Consider the following 17,689-nt stretch of genomic DNA (forward strand, 5'->3'; position numbering starts at 1 on the left):
CTCCATGGAACTGGCTCTGAAGATGGGATGCCCCCTGCACAGGTACGCCCCTGGAAGACGTGGACTTTGCCCTTCCTGTGAATAGGCACGACTCCAAGTAAACATTATAGAAATTCTTTATTATTAGACAAAAATAGACTCTTTCCCCCCCCTTTCATGTGATCCCACTCTGATCTCTCTGCTCAGAGGAGAAGGCAGAGAAGGGAGTACATAGCTCCCCACACTGCTCCCCTCTCCCTGCCATGCTGGGACCTGCAGCTGGGTAGAACTGGCTCCTCTCCAGGGCTGACGGTGTACAGGTGGGGCTGTCCTGATCTCTTCCAGAGCTCAACTGCTGATGCCTCCTCACCCTTCACATGCCCATCTCTGCCATCTGCTCACGTGCAAGGTCATCTCATGGGCCCGTCCACTTAGCTTAGCAGGCTGGGGGCGGGGAAGGAGAGCAGTGTCCCAGGCTGATGCCCACTGCCTATTCCTAAGGGAGATGGCTGGATCCTGGGTCCAGGCCAGGGGAAGTGAGGGCTGTGGGATGCTGGGAGGGACGCAGTGTTGATGTGGGCTCTGAGCTGGTGGCCTTCCTTCATTTTCTCTGGCCCAGTAGAACTTTGGTGATGAAGGTGACAATGGCGCCTGCAGGCTGATCTGGGTCAAGCTCTGCAAAGAGGTGACACACATTCTCCCAGGGGCTTCCCGGCTTCTTGGCCACGAAACCAAAGATCCTAGGGGTACAAAGGCGGTCAGGTGGGGGCTCAGCACCCTTCCCCAAGGGACTACAGAGTCCGGGTTGGGGAGGAAGGAGACACGTAAACCCCGTGGAGGGAAGAGATTGCACTAATGGGAAGCTTACTTGGAGGTGGTCCCATCGGGGTTGGTCCATCTGCAGAAGGAAAAGAACTGTGAAGGAATGCACCCCAGGGAATGGCTACCAAAGGAGGAGCTGGGCCAGGGGACCAGTCTGTAGGGCCTGATGGGACGGGGGACAGGTCTGTGGGGAGAAAGGGCTGGAAGGGAGTGTCACCTCCGGTCCTGAGGGTCAGTGCTGGAGAAGGTGATGCTGTTCACTGGATAATGGCGGCGAAAGAAGAGCCTATGAAGAGGAGGGAGGGGGAGTCACGCCCAGAAATTGGGGTCCCAAGGGCCTATGTTTGGGGTTCCCCAGGAGCACAGCGCACACACTCACTTCCTTTGGTTGTCTGTCAGGGTAATGCCCTGGGCTGAGACCTTGAAGTGCACTACGGCTGGTGTTGGGCGGGGGCTGCAGCCCAGAGCTGCCGAGCTTGCCCGGGCGACCGCCTGGGGGCCGGTCAGTGACTCAGTCTCCACTGAAGTCAGGTAGAGCACACTGCAGGCTGTGAGGCAGGAAGAGAGTTGGGGGAGCACTGGCTCCGTCAGCCCTGAGATTTGTCTCCTCCACCCCTCCACCCCACCAGCTCTTGTACTTTCCCTGGCTAGCTCTGCTCAAAATGCATTGGAATCACAAAGGTAACCTATGAAAAAGGCAGATTCTATGAACCCCAGATCTATAGTCAGAGATGCTGGAATGAGGCCTGAGAATCTGCATTCTGACGAGCCCCCTCCCCAGGATTCTCATGTTCATAAAACTTTGAGAACCCAGACTGAGGACCCCCTTATCCAACCTCCCTACAAATATGAGGCTCCCCCTGCCTTTATGGGTTTAAAAGCATCTGCCAGGGCCTGTCCATCTCAAGGCCTTTCAGTGTGCTATGCCTGTATCCGCAGTGCCCCCTTGGTGTCCAGGGAGAGGAAGGGGGAGGGAGAGGCCCCTACCGGCGCCCTGACGCAGGAGATCTGCGGCTGTGCTCATGTTGGCAGGCACTGGGATCTCTGGGGTCTCCTCCAGAGGATCTGAAGGGAAGGGCCAGCAGGCAGGTCAGCAGGGAGTGGCATTCAAGAGAAGCTGCAGAATTCCCTCTGCCATCCCAAGGGAAGGCAGGCTGCAGTGGGTGGAGAGAGGTGGATGGACAGACAAAACACCCACCTTTGCTGGGAATGCGCAGGCAGCAGGGCAGGGACAGGGGAGAGATGGAGTGCTGGGAGACCAGGGCGGACAGGCTGCCTGCAGCGAGAGGTGAGAGAAGTCCTGGGGTGCCCGCAGGTAGCCCCAACCTTCCCTCCACCCTCCTGAAATCCCTTGGCCTCCCTAAACCAACCCAGTGTAGCCTCCCCAGCCCCAGCTTCTCACCAAAGTAGGGCTCACTGGGACAACCCTTGATCTTCACACCTTTGGGCCCAGTCTCAATAAGAAAATGGCGGACCAGCTGTTCCAAGGGGTCCCCTGAGAGGCCGGGAGGGGAGAGAAAGGCTTTATCAGATTCCAGGTTCCTGCCTTCTGTCCTGCTGGGATTCTTTCCAGAGCGTGAGAGTCACTTCCTGTCCCTCCCACCGAGAAGTGGCATGGCCCACCACCCCTTGTCTTGCCTCTGTACCTGCCCCGCTCCACTCCCCTTCTCACGTGGGTCTGGGTGTCTGTACCTTTCCAGGGCTGAGCACTGGGTGGGGGTGTAGCCACCTTGAGGGCCAGTCCATAGGCTCCTTGGAATGAATGACTGTCCCTGATGAGGAAGGCCCCAGGGTCCTTGTCCTTCAGCAGGGCGATGGCTGGGGGAGGCAGGAGAAGTGTTCACAGTGGCTGGCTGAGCCCCATGTGGCCACTTCTTGGCTCTGCCAGCCAGCTCCCCAGGCCCCTGTCCTCACAGCGGGGGCAGTGTTGGGCATCTGGGTACAGAACTTTAGAATCAGCAGGGAGAGCATTGACAACATCAAGTCTAAACCTCCTTGGGCACGAAGCTGAGAATCACCTGCTAGTGAGGAGGCAGTAAGGGCGCCAACTGGAAGGCTGGATCGGGCAAAGCCCAGACAGAGCCCTGGAGGGGGGGAGTGGTGGCCAGGCTGGCTTCTCACCTTGGTCACGGGACAGGTGTGGCTTGTACCAGAACTTGGATGTATCCTGGACAAACTTGACGTTGCTCTGGCTCTCTTGCAGGGGAGGCTCTAGGACAGGGAAGGACTGAGCTTGGTCCCAGGGCTCCCAAGTGCCTACGCCATGCCGGTCCCTGGGAAAAAGGGCTCTCCCAAGGTGGCCCCCCACACCCCCTCCCTCAAGGCCTTTATACCTGGGGGTTGAGGGGTGTTATCTGGGAGCTGAGGTGCAAAGGTGACATGGTGGCTGGTGCCTCTGGCTGGTGGTGATGCCTGCTCTGGGCCCCAGGGGCCTGGCTGTTGCCCAGGCCCCGGCAGGTGGCGTTTCTCAGGAAGTGGGGGCTGGGTGGGGCCATTGAGATCATAGGATGCTGCCACGGGGAAGGCAGGCGTGGGTGAGCTCTGAGGTGGCTCAGGGCTGGCCACAAGCCAGGGCATCTGGGTAGGTACAGGGGTGAGGGGGGACCCATCCGGGCTGTCCGGTGGCTCTCGAAGGCCCTGCCAGGGGGCATGGCGGAGGCCGGGTAGCGTGGTGGGCACAGGGCCCCTTGGACTGCCACTGTCTGAGCAACCCCCAGGACTCCTCTCCTGAGGCCAGTCATTGGGTGAGCTGGGGGGGGAGGTCGGGGATAAAGGGCTAGGGGCCGGAGGCTCCAGCCCACTTCTTGCTGGCAGCTCAGGAGGCTTTTCAGCACCCCCCTGGGATACAGGCAGCAAGGCCTCGCCAGGACTCAATCTCTGAGTGGGTGCCAAAGTGGGGGACCTGGTGTCCTGCCGTCGGGTGCTGTGGGGAGGGAGGGCAGGTAGTCAGCAGGGCCTCAGAGCCCCAGTTGTGAGCTGCCCCCCAGCCCCAGCCTTCAGTGTCTGGAGCAAAGAGGCGCTTGCCTACCTTTCCTTGCCCTGCACTGGGCTGCTGGTGTGCAGGGGTGTGGAGGGACCAGACATCTCTGAAGAGGTGCTGCACGGGGCATCTCGGGGAGACCGAGGCAAGGTGCTGTGCCTGCTGGGGCCCTCCCTCCAGGGCGCTGGCTCAGGCGACTCTGCAGGGAAGGGGAGAGTAGAGGCTGTGGCCCAGGAACAGGCCTCTGTCTGGCTTAGCTCTTTTGCTCTGTTCCTTCCCAACCATAGTCTAGAACCCTCCTCTGCCCCGGGCACTTCCCACTCCAGTGCCCCTCACCTGCAGATGTCAAGGGTCCTGCTGGGGCCAGGTGGCTGGGCAGCGGATACCTGTCCCCTCCTTCCTCTGCAGGGATCTCGTAGCTCAGTTTCCTGGATGGTGGGTAGGGTGGGCTGCCCGGTGAAATGGAGCCAGCCCGTGGGGAGTGGGCACCAGGGCTGGGATAGCCTCTGCCCTCGCCTGCAGAGCCGCAGCTGTGAGGCACCCGGCCATACGCTGGGCAGTAACTGGGAACTGCTCCTCCATAGCCGTATGTCACCAGGGCAGGGTAGCCTGGATGCCCATACCTGCCTTCTGGGCACATGGGATAGGAGCAGCCCTCATGCCCTTCCTCGCCTGCCTTGGGTGGCTTCAGGCAGCTGTAGTCAGGTATTGGGGCATGGTGATGCCCGCAAGCTGGCACCAGCAGGGGAAGTGGGTGCCCGGGCCGCACGGGGTGCAGGAGAGGCTTGCTGGCCTCACTCGCCCACCCCTCTCCAGCCTCCCTCTCCAGCCGTAACCCATATAGGGCTGTGGTGGGCAGCGCCAGCTTCTCCTGACAAGCGGGGCAGGAACACAGGGCAGGCAGACCAGGTTCCTCCAGGATCACCACCTCCCGGTAGCCTGGGGAGCGGTAGCCGAAGTCCCCGCTGGCCGGTTTCCCCAGCTCAGGGGGGTAGGGGTACGGCCCCTCGGACAGGGACCTGCAGAGGCGCCTCTTCTCCACAGAGGCCTCGGCATAGCCCTGGGCCGGCCCCTCATATCCGTAGGCCAGCCGCCGCCGCTCCAGGGTTCCCTCTGGCTGGTAGTAGCCCCCATTGGGGACCCCGCAGGGTTCCCGGTAGCCCTGGCGGCAGGAGCAGTGGCGGCTGAGGGGAGGTCTGTGGCCCGAGTACGTTCCAATGTGGGCGCCTCCGCTTGCAGGGGGCTGCTCCTCATCATCCAGGATCGCCGTCTCACGCCCGGCCCCCCGGCCCCCACCGGCCACGCCACAGCCTCCCAGGAGGCGATCCAGCTCCTGCCGCTCGGCAGCTGTGGGGGGCGGCCGGCCAGGCGACTCTGCCGCTGGCTCAGTGGTGAGTGTGGATGAATGGCCGGAGTCGCTGCTGATGGACAGCAGCGGGGCTGGGGGCAGCTCTGGAGAAGGCGCTGGTGGAGTCTGGCGGGGGGCCCGCTGCACCTGGGCATACGGACTGCCATCTAGGGGGCCCCGGGTGTGGGTCAGGGAGCCTGAGTGGGGAGAGGAAGGGTGGCAGGCAGGGAAAGGAGAGAGAGAGTGTTAATGAGAGGGGACAGCCCTGGAGACTCCAGCTCAGGGGGTGTCTCTTGGGAGGCGGATCTGCTTGAGGAGGAAGGAGTGCACCCCCCAACCTCCCACCCCCCCTCCCCCACCTGTGGGCCTGCTGCACACACCTTCCACACTGTCCTCATGGTGCTGGTTGAAGTTCTCATAGGAGTCCCAGCGCACAGCGGGCTCTGCTGTGTTGTAGTCGACAGTGACCGAGGGGTCGTTCCGTGGGATGTTGCCTGTGGAAGGCCGAAGCGGTGAGAAGCGGGCACTCGGCCTTCAGCCCTGGCCCTGGCCCTGCTCTTACCTTTGATCTTCTCAGGGCTGGAGGAGAAGATGAACTCCACTGAAGCTTGGAAGGGGAACCTCTCATCTGTGAGGAGTGGACAGGGAAAAGCCAGGTCCCTCACAGGGCCAGGTCCTATGAACCTTTTGGTTCATAGGTTGATGCTCAACCACTGAACCCCACTAGCTGGGCTGCAAGTCTCTATCATAGACTCAGCTTGCCTGCCCTCTCCTGGGATCTAGCCCTCATACCACTTGTCTCCGACTCACCAGTCCAGGCCTCATCCAGCTGGTCTTTGGGAAAGGTGAGCCGTGGTCCGTGGATGGTGCATGTGTGGAACTGGACTCGGAACACAAGGGTCCGGTCCGTCCCCCGGCCACCCTTGTGATAGCACGTCACCTGGGTGAGGGAGACTGGGGTCAGGTCCTCATGTCCACTTCCACCTCCTCTGTGTTTCCACCCTTGAGACTGCCTGCCCACAGCTCTGCCCTGCCTCGGCCTCAAGGTGACCCCCATCTAGGGGACTTCCTTTTCGCCCTACAATATGGATTGCATTCATGATTCACTAGAGATTGTGCTGTTGGCAGGAGATGACAATATCACCCCTTGGTCCATCTCCAAGACTCCTCTTGTTGCCGAGGCCCCTCACCATGACGTCGCCTTTGAGGAGGAGGGCTGGCTCCAGGCTGATGCAGAGCTGCTGGGGACCAGGGCCTGCAATGTGACTGTGGAAGAGAGGGGAAGGCAGAGCTGAATCAGAGGCCCTCAGGCTCAGTGTGGCTGTGAAGAGTCAGAAGGGAGTTGGGAGATGGGAGTCTGAGCCCTGAGTGAGAGACCTTTAGCTGAGCCTCAGCTTCCCCACCTGTGAAATGGATCCCATGATGGTGTTAGTTTTCAGGCACAGTGGCTAGAGCTGGAGGCCCAGGTGTTTGGGGAGGCTGGAGAAACAGGGAGCTGGGGCCTGGGGGAGCAGAGGCCTGGGAACACAGCACTCACTAGATTCCAGATGTGTAGACGAGCTGCATGGACTGGTAGATCTTGAGGAAGGGCTGGAAGCCTAGAAGGGCAAGAAGGCACATGAGGAGGACTGAGTGAAGGGAGTGGGGGAACAGCCCCCCGTGGAGTATATCCCAGGCAAACTCACCTGTGCCAGGTTCAAAGGCTGGCAGCACAGGCACGAGCACATAGTGCAGGAAGAGAGGGCTGCTGTTCATTCTGATGGAACCAGACAGCAGGCCACTGAAGTAGTTGATGTATCTGGTGGTGGTGGTGGTGGTGGGGGGGATGTCAAGAAAAACATAAGCCCCTTCCTCTGGAGGTCCCCTTGTAGCACTTCAACTGTGCACACCTCCAGCCCACCCTGAGAAGGCCTGCCCTTCTCAGCACTTCCCTCCCATTCCAGCCACCAAAAGTTCTTCCTTGTATCTAACCTCACTCCTTCCTGCTGCTTCAAGATGTTATACTTGCTGCCCCCCTTTGCCTAGAATGCCCTTCCCCCAGATCTTAGAGACAGACCTGCAAGTTTCTCTTTTTATTTTTTTAAAAAGGATTTTTTTTGATTTTTAGAGAGGAAGGGAAAGGGATAGAGAGATAGAAACACTGGTGAGAGAGAACCATTGATTGGCTGTCTCCTGCATGCCCCCTACTGGGGATCGAGCCCACAACCTGGGCATGTGCCCTAACTAGGAATTGAACCCGTGTCCTTTTGGTTCATAGGTCGATGCTCAACCACTGAACCCCACTAGCCGGGCTGCAAGTCTCTATCATAGACTCAGCTTTATTCTCTTCACTGCACTTGTCATCATCCAAAATGACCTTGTCTATTCACCACCGGTTTATTGCCTTCTACTTCACTGGAATGTAAGGTCCGTGAAAACAAGAATCTTGTTTGTTTTGAATGCTCAGCACTTGGCACAGTGCCTGGCACATCCAGGTGCCCCACTAAAGTGTGCTATGTGAACGAGAAAAACTTGACCTTGGCAGCCATGGAGGGACTGCTCCTCCGGCTATCCCCACCCAGGTTGCTCACCGGCGCTGGGAGGGCTGTAGTTCTGCGGCCACCTTGTCCTCGCAGAACTTCCGCATGGTAAGAGTAGCCAGTGCCTGGTCTGCCCTGGGGAGAGCAAATAGGTGCAGGGGATGAGGGGCTGGTCTCCATCCTGGTCTCCCATCTCTGAGCCCCAGGGGAGGATGAGAGAGGCGACCCCCAAATCTAGAGAAAACTTATTGTAGTGGTAAAGAGAACTAGAAACCCCACATAAGTCACTTTACTAGTTGTTGGACCTCAAACAGTTGTTCCCTGAGCTTTAGTTTCCTCATCTGTAAAATGGGGCAATAAGGCCATGTTATGGGTTGAATTGTGTCCCCCCAGAAGATATATACCTCAGAATGTGACCTTATTTGGCAATAGGGTCGTTGCAGATGTAATTAGTTAAGATGTCATACTGGAGTAGGGTGAGCCCTTAATCCAATATGATTGGTGTCCTTAGAAGAAGAGAAGAAACACAGACACACAGAAAGAAGGTCACGTGATGACGGAGGCAGAGGTTGGAGTGATGCAGCTACAAGCCAAGGAACACTAAGGATTGCTGGCCACCACCAGAAGCTAGGAGGAGGCAAGGAAGGATTCTACCCAAAGTCTCAGAGGGAGTGAGGCCCTGCTGACACCTCAAGTTTAGATTTCTAGCCTCCAGAACTGAGACAATAAATTTCTGTTGTCTTAAGCCACTTGGTTTGTGGCACTTTGTTACAGCAGCCCCAGAGAACTGTGATGAAGTACAAGTGAGAAAAAGGAGGTGGCAGTGTCAAGTTTTTGGTACATGGCTCTCTGAACACAGAGGTGGGGCCTCAGGGGAGATGGGCTGGTCAAGGACCAGCTGGAGGAAGGGGCATTGGGGAAGGGGCCACTCACGGGCCAGGAGCCTCACCCTGCAGAGATCTTGCTGTAGTGCATGTAGGCAGAGACGATGACCCCGAGCTTGCTCTTGCTCCCCTGAGGATAGAGACAGGGATACAGGGCCTGCTGGGGCCCCAGGTTGAGGGCATCCCGGCCCTGCAAACCCGAGGTCCCAGCCCACCTTGCAGTACAGTACGACCACATGCTGTGGGTCAGCACTGAGCCAGGTCTCCATGGCTTTGCAGATGGAGCACAGCTTGTCCAGGGGGGGTGCGTGCAGCTCAGGCCAACCAAAGTCCTGGACCTGGGTGGGGGGGTGCAGGGGTGAAACTGGGAGTGGGGGCCACAGCCAAGAGAGATGGATGGAAAAGGGACAGGGTGTATGGGTCTGGGGCAAGGTCAGCCTCTTGGTTGTCCACAGCAGCCTCAACACTTTGCTCACCTGTACAGTGGGTTGATACCTGTTGCACCATGCTTTGGGGTGACTCAAATATGTCATATAATAAAGTGCTTAAGAGTGAAGTAGATACCAGTTGCTACTGTTAATAACCAGGAGGCTGGGGGCTTCTTGTGTGGGGATGATTCAGTTTAATGGCTTTAATGCCTTCCTACCTTGGGATTTAGGCGGGTCAGGTCATGTCTTTTTTCTGAAAGGTTGAAGAACTGCAAGGAAAGGGGGGAGGCTTTAGACCTGATGCAGGGAGGTGCGGTGATGCATGAAGGTGGTAACACCCCCTGTGACCCTGAGTCTTTCTCCAAAATGAGGAGGCTGCTAAGGCCCTGCCCAGCCGTGATAGATGGTCGTGGGCACTCCAGGGCGGTTCCAGCTGCGCCTGGGTCACAGCCCACGAGTGCCTGCCCCGGGCCCAGCCCCGCCTCTGAAGGTGTGACGTCAGAGCGCAGCCTAGCCCATCTAGACCTCCCAGACCTCTCATTGGCTGACTGCGCCGGCCCCGCCCCTTACCAGGTACTTGTCCCGGTGCTTGGATTGCAGCACGTGCGCCAGCTCCCGCAGGTGGCTCCGGTGTCGCTCCTCGTCTGGCCGCGCGGGGAAGGCGGCGGCCAGGATGCGCTCCGTCACGTAGGTGAGGTCCAGGTCCCAGCGGCGCTCCATGAGCGGGTCCAGGCTGAAGCTCCTGGAAGGTGTGAAGCCTGTGTGAGGGACAGAGGGGCGGGTTCCCCGAGGGCGCTGGTGTGATGGGTGGGTGTCTGACCGTCGGCAGGTGAGGCCTCCGGGTCCGAGGGTGGGTGGGACCGCTTGGGCGCGTGGGGCTGTCCCGGGGAGCTTGGTTGGGGTCACTGTCCTGGGCTGAGGTGTGGGGACGGCTAAAGGGCTCAGGTGGGACCACCTTCGGCGCCCGCACTTACCTGGGCAGAGTGCTGCGCTGCTTTGAGTGGTTCAGAGACTTGGTGGATCCCTGGAGGACGAGATGAGATGATGAGCAAGCGTCTCTCTGGGTGTCCCCCGCCCCCACTCTAGGGTCCCCACTCCAGATCACATGAACTTTTGTCCTCAGAAGAAACCTAGGTCCTTACTCCCATATTCCCAGCTACCTGCTTCCGCCCCTCGCCCCCCCCCCACCCCCCCCAGCATCACCTTACCAGGTGCTCTATGCGCCTCACAGGGGCCGTGCTTCTCCGCTAGAGGGAGGCGGGGCAGAAGGGCGTGGTTAGGATAGGAGCAGGGACCTGTCTGGGCCTGGGGAGTGTCCCTCAGGGCTTTATTGGGCAAGAGGAGAGAGTCCTAGCGCCCAGAGGCCCAGAGGAGAAGGAGAGAGAGGGCTGAGACAATTTCCCTCTACCTCAGGATGAACAATACCTACAGCAGTCCATTCAAGGTACCCTCCTGCCCTCCCACCCCCACCCCGTGGCCACCAGACCTTTGGACCCTGCAGCCAGGTTCCTTGCCGCCCCCTTCCATCCCAGAGCACACTCACCAGCTCTGCAGGAGGCAAGGCCTGACAGGACGAAGTCACCTGGAAGGAGACCTGAGTGAGGGGCTAAGCTCCTGGGAAGTGGGCTCTCCTGGCCTTAGGGATGGAGACACCCCTCGGCCTCAGCAGGGTGGAGGGGCTGTCAGGAGATGGGTGCAGGCTCCAGCTGAAGTTCCTCTATTTAAGGGAGCCTCCCCTCTGGCTTCTAGGTCCCTCAGCCCAGGCCCCCCACTTGTTGCTCTTGGCTCCCAGCCTCGTGCCCACACAGACCCCCATTCATCCAGCTGCAGGGCAGGAGTTATATATAGAGCCATGCAGGCAGGCCATGGCCAGGGACTGACACTGGCCTCTTTCACCAGGAGACCCCGCCCCTGGGCACACAGCTCCCCCAAGCAGGCTCCAGGGCCCTGGGAACCCCCATACTGCAGGAGGGGGCCCAGGGAACCTCCTCAGGGATGGGGCTGTCTCAGGTCCCCAGTGGACAGTGTGTGCTGTCTACAGCTTGCACCTCTGCCCAGCCTCTCCAGGGCCTAGGACGAGACCCACCCAGGCATCCTGAGGCCCCTTCCCCAGAGGGAAGGCACGGCCCATCCGGCTGCCCAGTCTCTGAAGTCCTGCTTCCCCACCCACCCCACCCTTCCTCCTCCTCATTCATTCCCCACCCCCACTCTCTTGCCAGCTGCAGCCTGGGCACAGCACCAAGACAAACGCTGTCTAGCTGTCCACTCGCCTGGGCCAGACCTCCAGGGGGTGGAGTAGGGTGGTTCTTAAAGGGCCCAGAACAGCACCCTCTCCCACCTCAGCAGGGGTTCCCAAATGACGAGAGGGGTGGAGGGCTGATGCCAGTGTGGCTGGAGAAGCCTGTTTCGAGGAGGAAGGGACCCCAGTTCCCTTCTCCCAACCAGGTACCCACCTTTGCTTCACATTTTCTGTGTGTGGCCACCTTGCAGACTAGAGGGGGATAGGGAGAGGAAGGGTTAGCAGGGGCCTTCTGGGGCAGTGGAAGGGGTGACCCTCTCCCATCTCCCCAGGCCCTGGAACCAGACACCCTGTGACTTTCAGGACAGCTGTATTGAGATGGAGTGGGGGGAGCAGGGGCAGAGAATGGCCGTGGGGTACTACTGCCTAGGCCAGGATGGGGGGAGCTGAAAGGAAGGGAGGGAAGCCCCCTCACAGTCAGGGCGGGAAGGTGTTGTACTGGGGTCTCCTGGGCTGCAGGGGGTGTTTGTCATGGGGAGCAAGGGCTGTTGGGAAGGGAGGCAGCTGCCTCTCGGTGCCCATGCTGCCCAGCAAGGGGCAGTATGCACGTTTATGTTTCATGCTCTGCCAGCTGGAGCTGTGAGACAGAGCGGTGCTGGGTGGAGCGCTCAGAGCCACAGAACAGGGACCTCACCTCTGCATGACACGCCCGTCCCGTCGATGGTCACTTTACACACAGCACAGACGGGCGGTTTCTTCCGGAAAACCTTCTCCCGGAAGCTGTGTGGCTCAGCTTTCCTAGGCTAGGGGTGGGGGACAGACACAGACAGGTGTCCGTTCCCAGTGGGCCCATCTCTGGGACCGGGCCGGCGTTAGCACTGCACTGGTCCCTGTCTTCCTCCGCCCGATTGATCGAAGTCCCTAAACTCGTAGGCACACTGGCCACAGCTGTTTCCGGCCAGCTGCGGGCCTGTCCTTGACAGTGCATGGAATCTGGCCCCTTGCAACACCCTCGCTGGGTCAGCTCCTCCCAGGGGATCACTTAGGCCCTTCACGTGGCCCTGGTGTGTGATCCGCTTGTGGTCACTGCCTCCCCCTCCCCCAAGGAGAGCTTTCCTCCTGGTGGAGGGTGCTCTCTGGCTCTCCTCCATGAGGCCCCATTTCTCCTCCCATCTTACCCTCCCCGATGGAGGCTCATGGGCAGAGTGAGCAGCAGGGGGTCCAGGCATGAATGTTGAGGACAGTCCCTCAGCAGCACCCGGCTGCCTGGTAGGAGTGGCCACAGCCAGTCCTGGTCCCCTGGTTCCTGCTGTCCCCACGCTCTAGGCAGCTGACATGCCCTCCCTCCCTCGTCCCCCCCCCAAGAACAACATGTTTACTCATTGTGCATTGAAGCTGCAGGCAGAAGTTGTGTAAGAAGGCGGGTGGTAATGCTGGAGGGAGAGGCAGACCGAAGCATGACACTGGGGAAAATATTTAGCTGGAAGCATGACACTGGGGAAAATATTTAGCTGCCTTGCTACTTCTGGATGTAGTGAGCACCCCATGTAGTGAGCACCCCGTCATCTGAGGAGGTTCAAGTGGGATTCCAGCATCGAATGGAGGAAGGGGTGGGTCAGATGTTGTGTGGAGGCTGGGATGCCCCCTTATGACTCAGGCCTAACTTGGTCCCATGCCTTCCCTGTGGTTCACTCCTCCCATCCTGTCTGAGGACCACTTGCCTCCTCTCTCCTGCCCAGTTTTTCTCTTCTGGAGTTCAAGTTTCTGCCCCCTTCTTCCCTTCGATATATAGTATTGTCTCTCTATATCGTATTGCTTTTGGGGTAAAGCTGAAAAAATGTGGAGAAAAGGAATGATAGGGCCTCCAGGCCCCCCTCCCCCCGACAGTGGGGGCTTCCAGGCCCCCCCAGCCTGGGGACCCAGGCAGCACCTCTGGTCTCTTGGCTGCCTGTCCCTGAAACAGCTGGATTAAACCAGCAGCCGAATTCTCCTAAACTGGACCAACCTGGCTGGACCCACTAAGAAACTGGGGTGCATTTGTCATGAGCGGCACACACAGAGGAGTGGAAAGCAAACCCCCTGTGCCTAAGGCAACCCTGAGTCCTGGCTGCCTCCCTCCCTTCCTTCACCACCCCATGCCATTCCCCCTAAACGTCTCAACTTGGGGAAGGAGCCTCATCTCTTAGCCTTGCTCTGGAACTCCAGTGTAAGTACCAGGAAGGTCCTACAGTGAAGTGTACCAAGAGGCAGGTGTAGGGGCCGGGACCCCCCAGGGCTGGCCTGTGCTGGGGCAGGAAGGTGATAGAGGAGCCAAAACATTCCGGTTCTGCCCTGGCCACCCCAAAGGGAGAGACAGGGGGATGAAGCGGAAGGGGAGAAGGCTGGAGAAGAGGGTCTGGTCTGGTAATCTGATCCCCTAGTCCCCTCCCCCACTGCCCACACCTCCACCCCGCCCCTCCTCTGCCCTGCTGGTGGGTACTCCTACCCTGCTGGTGGCCCGGCTGCTGTCCCTCCTCCCTAGGGCTCTGAGCAGCCTCTCCACGGGGCCGCTGGACTTCATGGTGTCCGGCTGTCTGGGTGCCGCCGCGGGCCCTGAACAATGCTGGGGCCAGGCCCGGGGCTTCCTGGAAGCGGCCTGGCGGAGGCAGCCGCTTCCCCTGGGTGGAGGGTAGGCTGTCTGGCTGGAGTGAGGAGAAGCCCAGCCCTGGAAGCGGAGGGGAGTACAGGCGGGAAGGGGGCAGGTCGCTGCTCCAGGAAGTGGGGTGGGGGGAGGATGTGGGGGAGGCCAGGAGATCAGATTCCCAGGATCTACCCTGCTGGGAGTGTCAGCCCAAGATCTTTTGCCCCCCCACCCCCACCCCTCTTGCTCTGGAGCTGCCCTATACCGAGGAATCCATCCTATCCAGGGATCTGCAATGATCCTGAGATCCAGCTCCCCACCCCCTCCCTGGGGGTGGGGGCAGGGTGGGAATTTAGGGCTCAGGGCAGGGCTCAAGGGCCAGCAGGGAACACGGAGTCCTGACCAGGCCACCTCCCAGCCTGAACGCTCAGGCTCTCTGGGGACTTCTGGTGTTTGGGAGGGGGGTGGGGGTGGGCCCTAGGAATCACTGCCCTGGCCAGCCCAGGATCCTAGGATCCGGAGTGCATCCTGCGGATCAGGGAAAACGGGACTGAGGGCCGGCTTCCTGCCTCAGTGTCACTGGTTGTGAAGTGGGAAAGGGAAGCACGCACGCCCCGCCCCCCCCCCCAGGCTGGAAGGCAGATTCCAGCCCCGAGGCTGCTTTGCCCACAGGAGTGATCCATTCCTGCCCCAGCCCAAGGCATCTGGGGCCCTGCTCCTGACGTAGTCCCCCACTCACCCACTTCTTGGGCTTGTTTCTGCCTAACTTCTCAGATCCCTAGCCCCTCTTTGGAGCTCTGCCACTCAGGCCCTCGGGCTGCCCCTCCCCCAAAGCCTGAGTACTACCTTCATGGCTCTCCTAGCTCTGCTCTCCTTCCTCAGCTGTCCCAGGACCTGAGTACTGGACTGGACAGGAGTGCCCCCCCCCCCCTACTCCACACCCCTCCATGGGCCTCCTGCCTCCCTCCTGGGAACATGGCCAACTTCCTGTCCCAGGAGTCAAGAGAAGGAGGTGGTTTGGGGCCTTGGAAATGGGGAAAGTAATCTTCCAAAAATATAAGGGGTTAATGCTCTGGGGTCTTCAGCCCCAAGCCTCGGACAGCAGCCCCTGGGACCAGCTAGAGCTGTCACTTGAAAAAACTGCAAATATCTACCCCCTCATTTGCATGGTATTTACTGAATGTCCCAGTGCTCAGGCAGCTCCCCCAGCTCGGCATCTCCCACCAGGTCCTTACACTTCCCCCTCCCTCCCCCCTCCCTCCCTCTTGCCCCTGGGGCTGGTCTAGTCCTGCCCTCTCTGGATGACTCCCCTTATGGGAGCTCCCTCAGGACACTTCTGTGGACCTGCCTGGGCTGGGCCTTGCCTGAGGCTTCTCTCTCGAAGCTCTAATTCTCCTTCCAGGTCAGGAAGTCTGTCCCCAGGGTACCTTGCCCAGAGGGAGACATCTGTGTGGCAAACCTGGGCCCCCAGCCTGTAACTGGAGAGGGGCACCGGCTCCGCAACCCACTCCCACCCCCCCAGCTCTGGCCGGGTCCCAGGACATTCCAGGCCCCAGGCCAGTGTGGGCAACTGGGCCTGGCCTCATCCCGTCCCCGCGCTGCTGGGGGAGGAGGGACACCGGTAGGTGGGTGGCCTTTCTCTGCTCCAGTTGCTCACACCCTGACCAGGACCCGTCAGGTGCTCTTTTCTACTTGCTCCCTCCAGAGGGGCTGAAAGTCCCCTCACCTGGAAGTCACCCTCAGCTGCAGCAGGTCTTCCAGCATCTGACCCTCCCTTTCCTTTTGGCGCCTCACTAACCCCTCTGGGTGTCTGGGGAAGCCTGGCTTTGGGTCCCTCCCCGCCCTGCGAGGCACCTCTGGGGGAAGATGGAGATGGGAGAGCACGGAACCCTCAGCCGTGCGGAGAGGAAAAGTGGCTCCTTGGGGCAGGCCTGGGAAGGCATGGCCAGACCCCAGGACCCTTCTCCTGCCTGGAACATTCCAGAGCCTGTCAGCTTCCCCCCCAGCCGGGCCCCCATCGCACTCTGAAGCCTGGGGTTTGTTTGGAGAAACCCCTCCACCCACACTCCCCCTTCCTGGAAATAGCTGTGGTTGGACGAGAGGCTGGGAGCCTGGCCGCCACGGAGGAGGGGTGAGGCGCAGGGAGGCGAGAGGGAGGAAGGCGGCTCTCAGGGTGTGCCCAGGGGTGTCTGCAGAATTGAGTAGCAGCACAAGGGGCCAGGAGTGGGGCTGGAAAGTGAAATCAACCTCTTCTAGGCCTGCTTTCTGCCTCAGTTTCCCCGATGTGACGTAGAAAAGGAAAGCCCTCCCAGGCCAGGGCGGTCCCGGGCCTGCGTGTGGGGGAGCGTGCCCCACGGCGATCCAGGAGTGGCGCCTGTGCGGGGCGCGCGGGTGCGGGGCGGGACGGCCGCGCTGGGTCCCGGGGCGTGTGCGCCCCAGGACGCGCGAAGGCGTGACGGCCCCGACCGGAGTTTGACCGCGACCCGCCCCCTGGTCACCTTCCTGGCTGCCAGCTGTCTGGGCTCGCCGTGACCCGCGCGATCTCGGACCCCCAGCCCAGGGACGCCAGCCCCGGTCCCCGCGCCCCCTCGGCCCCGCGCCCCCTGGCGACCGCCCCCGGCACTGCCCCCCCCAGCCGTGACGCACAGGCCGCCGCCTTCCCGCCCGGCGCGGCCACTCACCTGCGGGGGGCGCCCGGCGGGGCGGGGGCGCGGCGGGGCGGGGCAGCAGCAGCAGGGGGAGCCCCCGGGCCAGCCCATCCCGGCTGGGCCCGCGCCGAGCGGCCGCGCGGGAGGCGCAGGAGGCGGGAGCGGGCGCCGCGCTCCTGGGCTCCCTCCCGCCCCGCCGCAACCGCGCCGCCCTCTCCTCCCTCCCGCGCTTCTCCCCTCCCTCCTGCCCCGCTCCAATCCCCACCTTCCGCCCGCTCCCGCCCCTCGTCCTCCTCTCTCCCTTCTCTCCCCACCTTCTGCGAACCCCGCTCACAAAGAGCTGGGAGGAAGGAGGAGCGCAGAGGCGCTAGGAGATGGGAAGAGCCTGAGAGATTTGGGGGAAGGTGGACACGGAGGACACAGGCCAAAGAACCCACACGAGCCAGACAGACGCAGAAGGAAAGGTGGGCGCAGGCCCAGAAGGTACTTGAGACAGGACGGAGAACTGCCTCGGCCTCTCTCAGGTCGGCCCCTCCACACGAGTGTACTTGGGCTGGGACCTGACCCCGAAGTCTGGACCCACCCGCGCGCGCGGCCTGCTGGGGCTAGCGCCACCTAACCACGGGAGCGCTAGCTTCAGATGCAGATACCTGGGTCACCTGTGTGCCAAGTCTCTGGACACCCTTCCCTGGCCCTCTGCCGCACACGAGACTTCTCAGGTGTCACCTGTTCTCCCCAAAGGACTTACAGCCGAGGACCTCCACGCCAAGTTCAATACCAACCCCCCACCTCCACACGCACACCACCATTGCTAAGCAACTCCAGGCAGCCCGTCCACTGCCCTGCTCTGGAGCTGGACAGTCACTCCCACTCCCTAGGAGACTTTTATTAAGTCTTCCTCACATTTAACTCAAGTCCCAGGCTTCCAGCGGATGTGGACGTTCATTCTGTGGGTTAATATCATTCCCTTCCTTTGCAGTGTCTGGATCTGTCACTGGGTAGTAACTTCTTGTAACTGACTTGCGGGCGGTGGAGCAGGTTTGAGCTGTGCCGCCCTGGAGGGGGCCGTAAAGGAAAGGGATGTCTTTCTAGAAGCTCTGAATCTGTATCCATTCCCAATTCCCCAATGTACTTTAGCTGTGAGCACTTGCTGAACCTTTCTCCCTTCCTTCCCTCCCTACTGAATTTTCCGTGATGAAAACTGAAGGGGGGGGAGGCGGGG

At 60.6% G+C, this 17,689-nt stretch overlaps 1 protein-coding gene across 7 annotated transcripts; it reads right to left on the reverse strand.

Annotated features, from left to right (window-relative positions):
* Positions 1–98: 98 nt before the first annotated feature.
* TNS2 (tensin 2) lies at positions 99–16,625 on the reverse strand. 7 transcript variants are annotated; one of them, XM_036297834.1, is made up of 29 exons: positions 16,501–16,570; positions 11,894–12,002; positions 11,414–11,451; positions 10,504–10,542; positions 10,169–10,207; positions 9,935–9,984; positions 9,531–9,702; positions 9,179–9,229; positions 8,748–8,870; positions 8,598–8,662; positions 7,700–7,783; positions 6,815–6,927; positions 6,667–6,727; positions 6,320–6,395; positions 5,940–6,069; positions 5,692–5,757; positions 5,510–5,623; positions 4,118–5,326; positions 3,830–3,980; positions 3,135–3,724; positions 2,923–3,012; positions 2,494–2,619; positions 2,204–2,296; positions 2,000–2,077; positions 1,789–1,866; positions 1,181–1,349; positions 1,019–1,087; positions 848–877; positions 99–719 (listed from the first exon to the last, which is right to left on the reverse strand). In XM_036297834.1, the coding sequence occupies exons 7-29, from the start codon at positions 9,678–9,680 to the stop codon at positions 581–583; spliced, it is 3,855 nt and encodes a 1,284-aa protein (XP_036153727.1). In that variant the 5' UTR covers positions 9,681–9,702; positions 9,935–9,984; positions 10,169–10,207; positions 10,504–10,542; positions 11,414–11,451; positions 11,894–12,002; positions 16,501–16,570; the 3' UTR covers positions 99–580. The 7 variants fall into 7 exon arrangements, with proteins under 7 accessions (XP_036153727.1, XP_036153728.1, XP_036153730.1 ...); XM_036297835.1 differs by lacking the exon at positions 16,501–16,570 and adding an exon at positions 13,685–13,940; XM_036297837.1 differs by lacking the exon at positions 16,501–16,570 and adding an exon at positions 12,378–12,522.
* Between the last annotated feature and the right edge of the window lie 1,064 nt (positions 16,626–17,689).

This window comes from Myotis myotis, unplaced genomic scaffold (genome assembly GCF_014108235.1).
Source record: "Myotis myotis isolate mMyoMyo1 unplaced genomic scaffold, mMyoMyo1.p scaffold_m19_p_3, whole genome shotgun sequence".
Classification (NCBI taxonomy): Eukaryota; Metazoa; Chordata; class Mammalia; order Chiroptera; family Vespertilionidae; genus Myotis; species Myotis myotis.

Bases quoted from the DNA above. Each gene is read 5' to 3' on its own strand.
- TNS2 (XM_036297835.1), bottom strand. From the start codon at position 13,759: ATGAAGTCCAGCGGCCCCGTGGAGAGGCTGCTCAGAGCCCTAGGGAGG. The intron at 3,725-3,829 runs GTAGGCAAGCGC...CCCTCCCCACAG, and splicing joins CCAGTGCAGGGCAAGGAAAG to CACCCGACGGCAGGACACCA. The intron at 2,297-2,493 runs GTACAGACACCC...CCGGCCTCTCAG, and splicing joins CAGTGCTCAGCCCTGGAAAG to GGGACCCCTTGGAACAGCTG.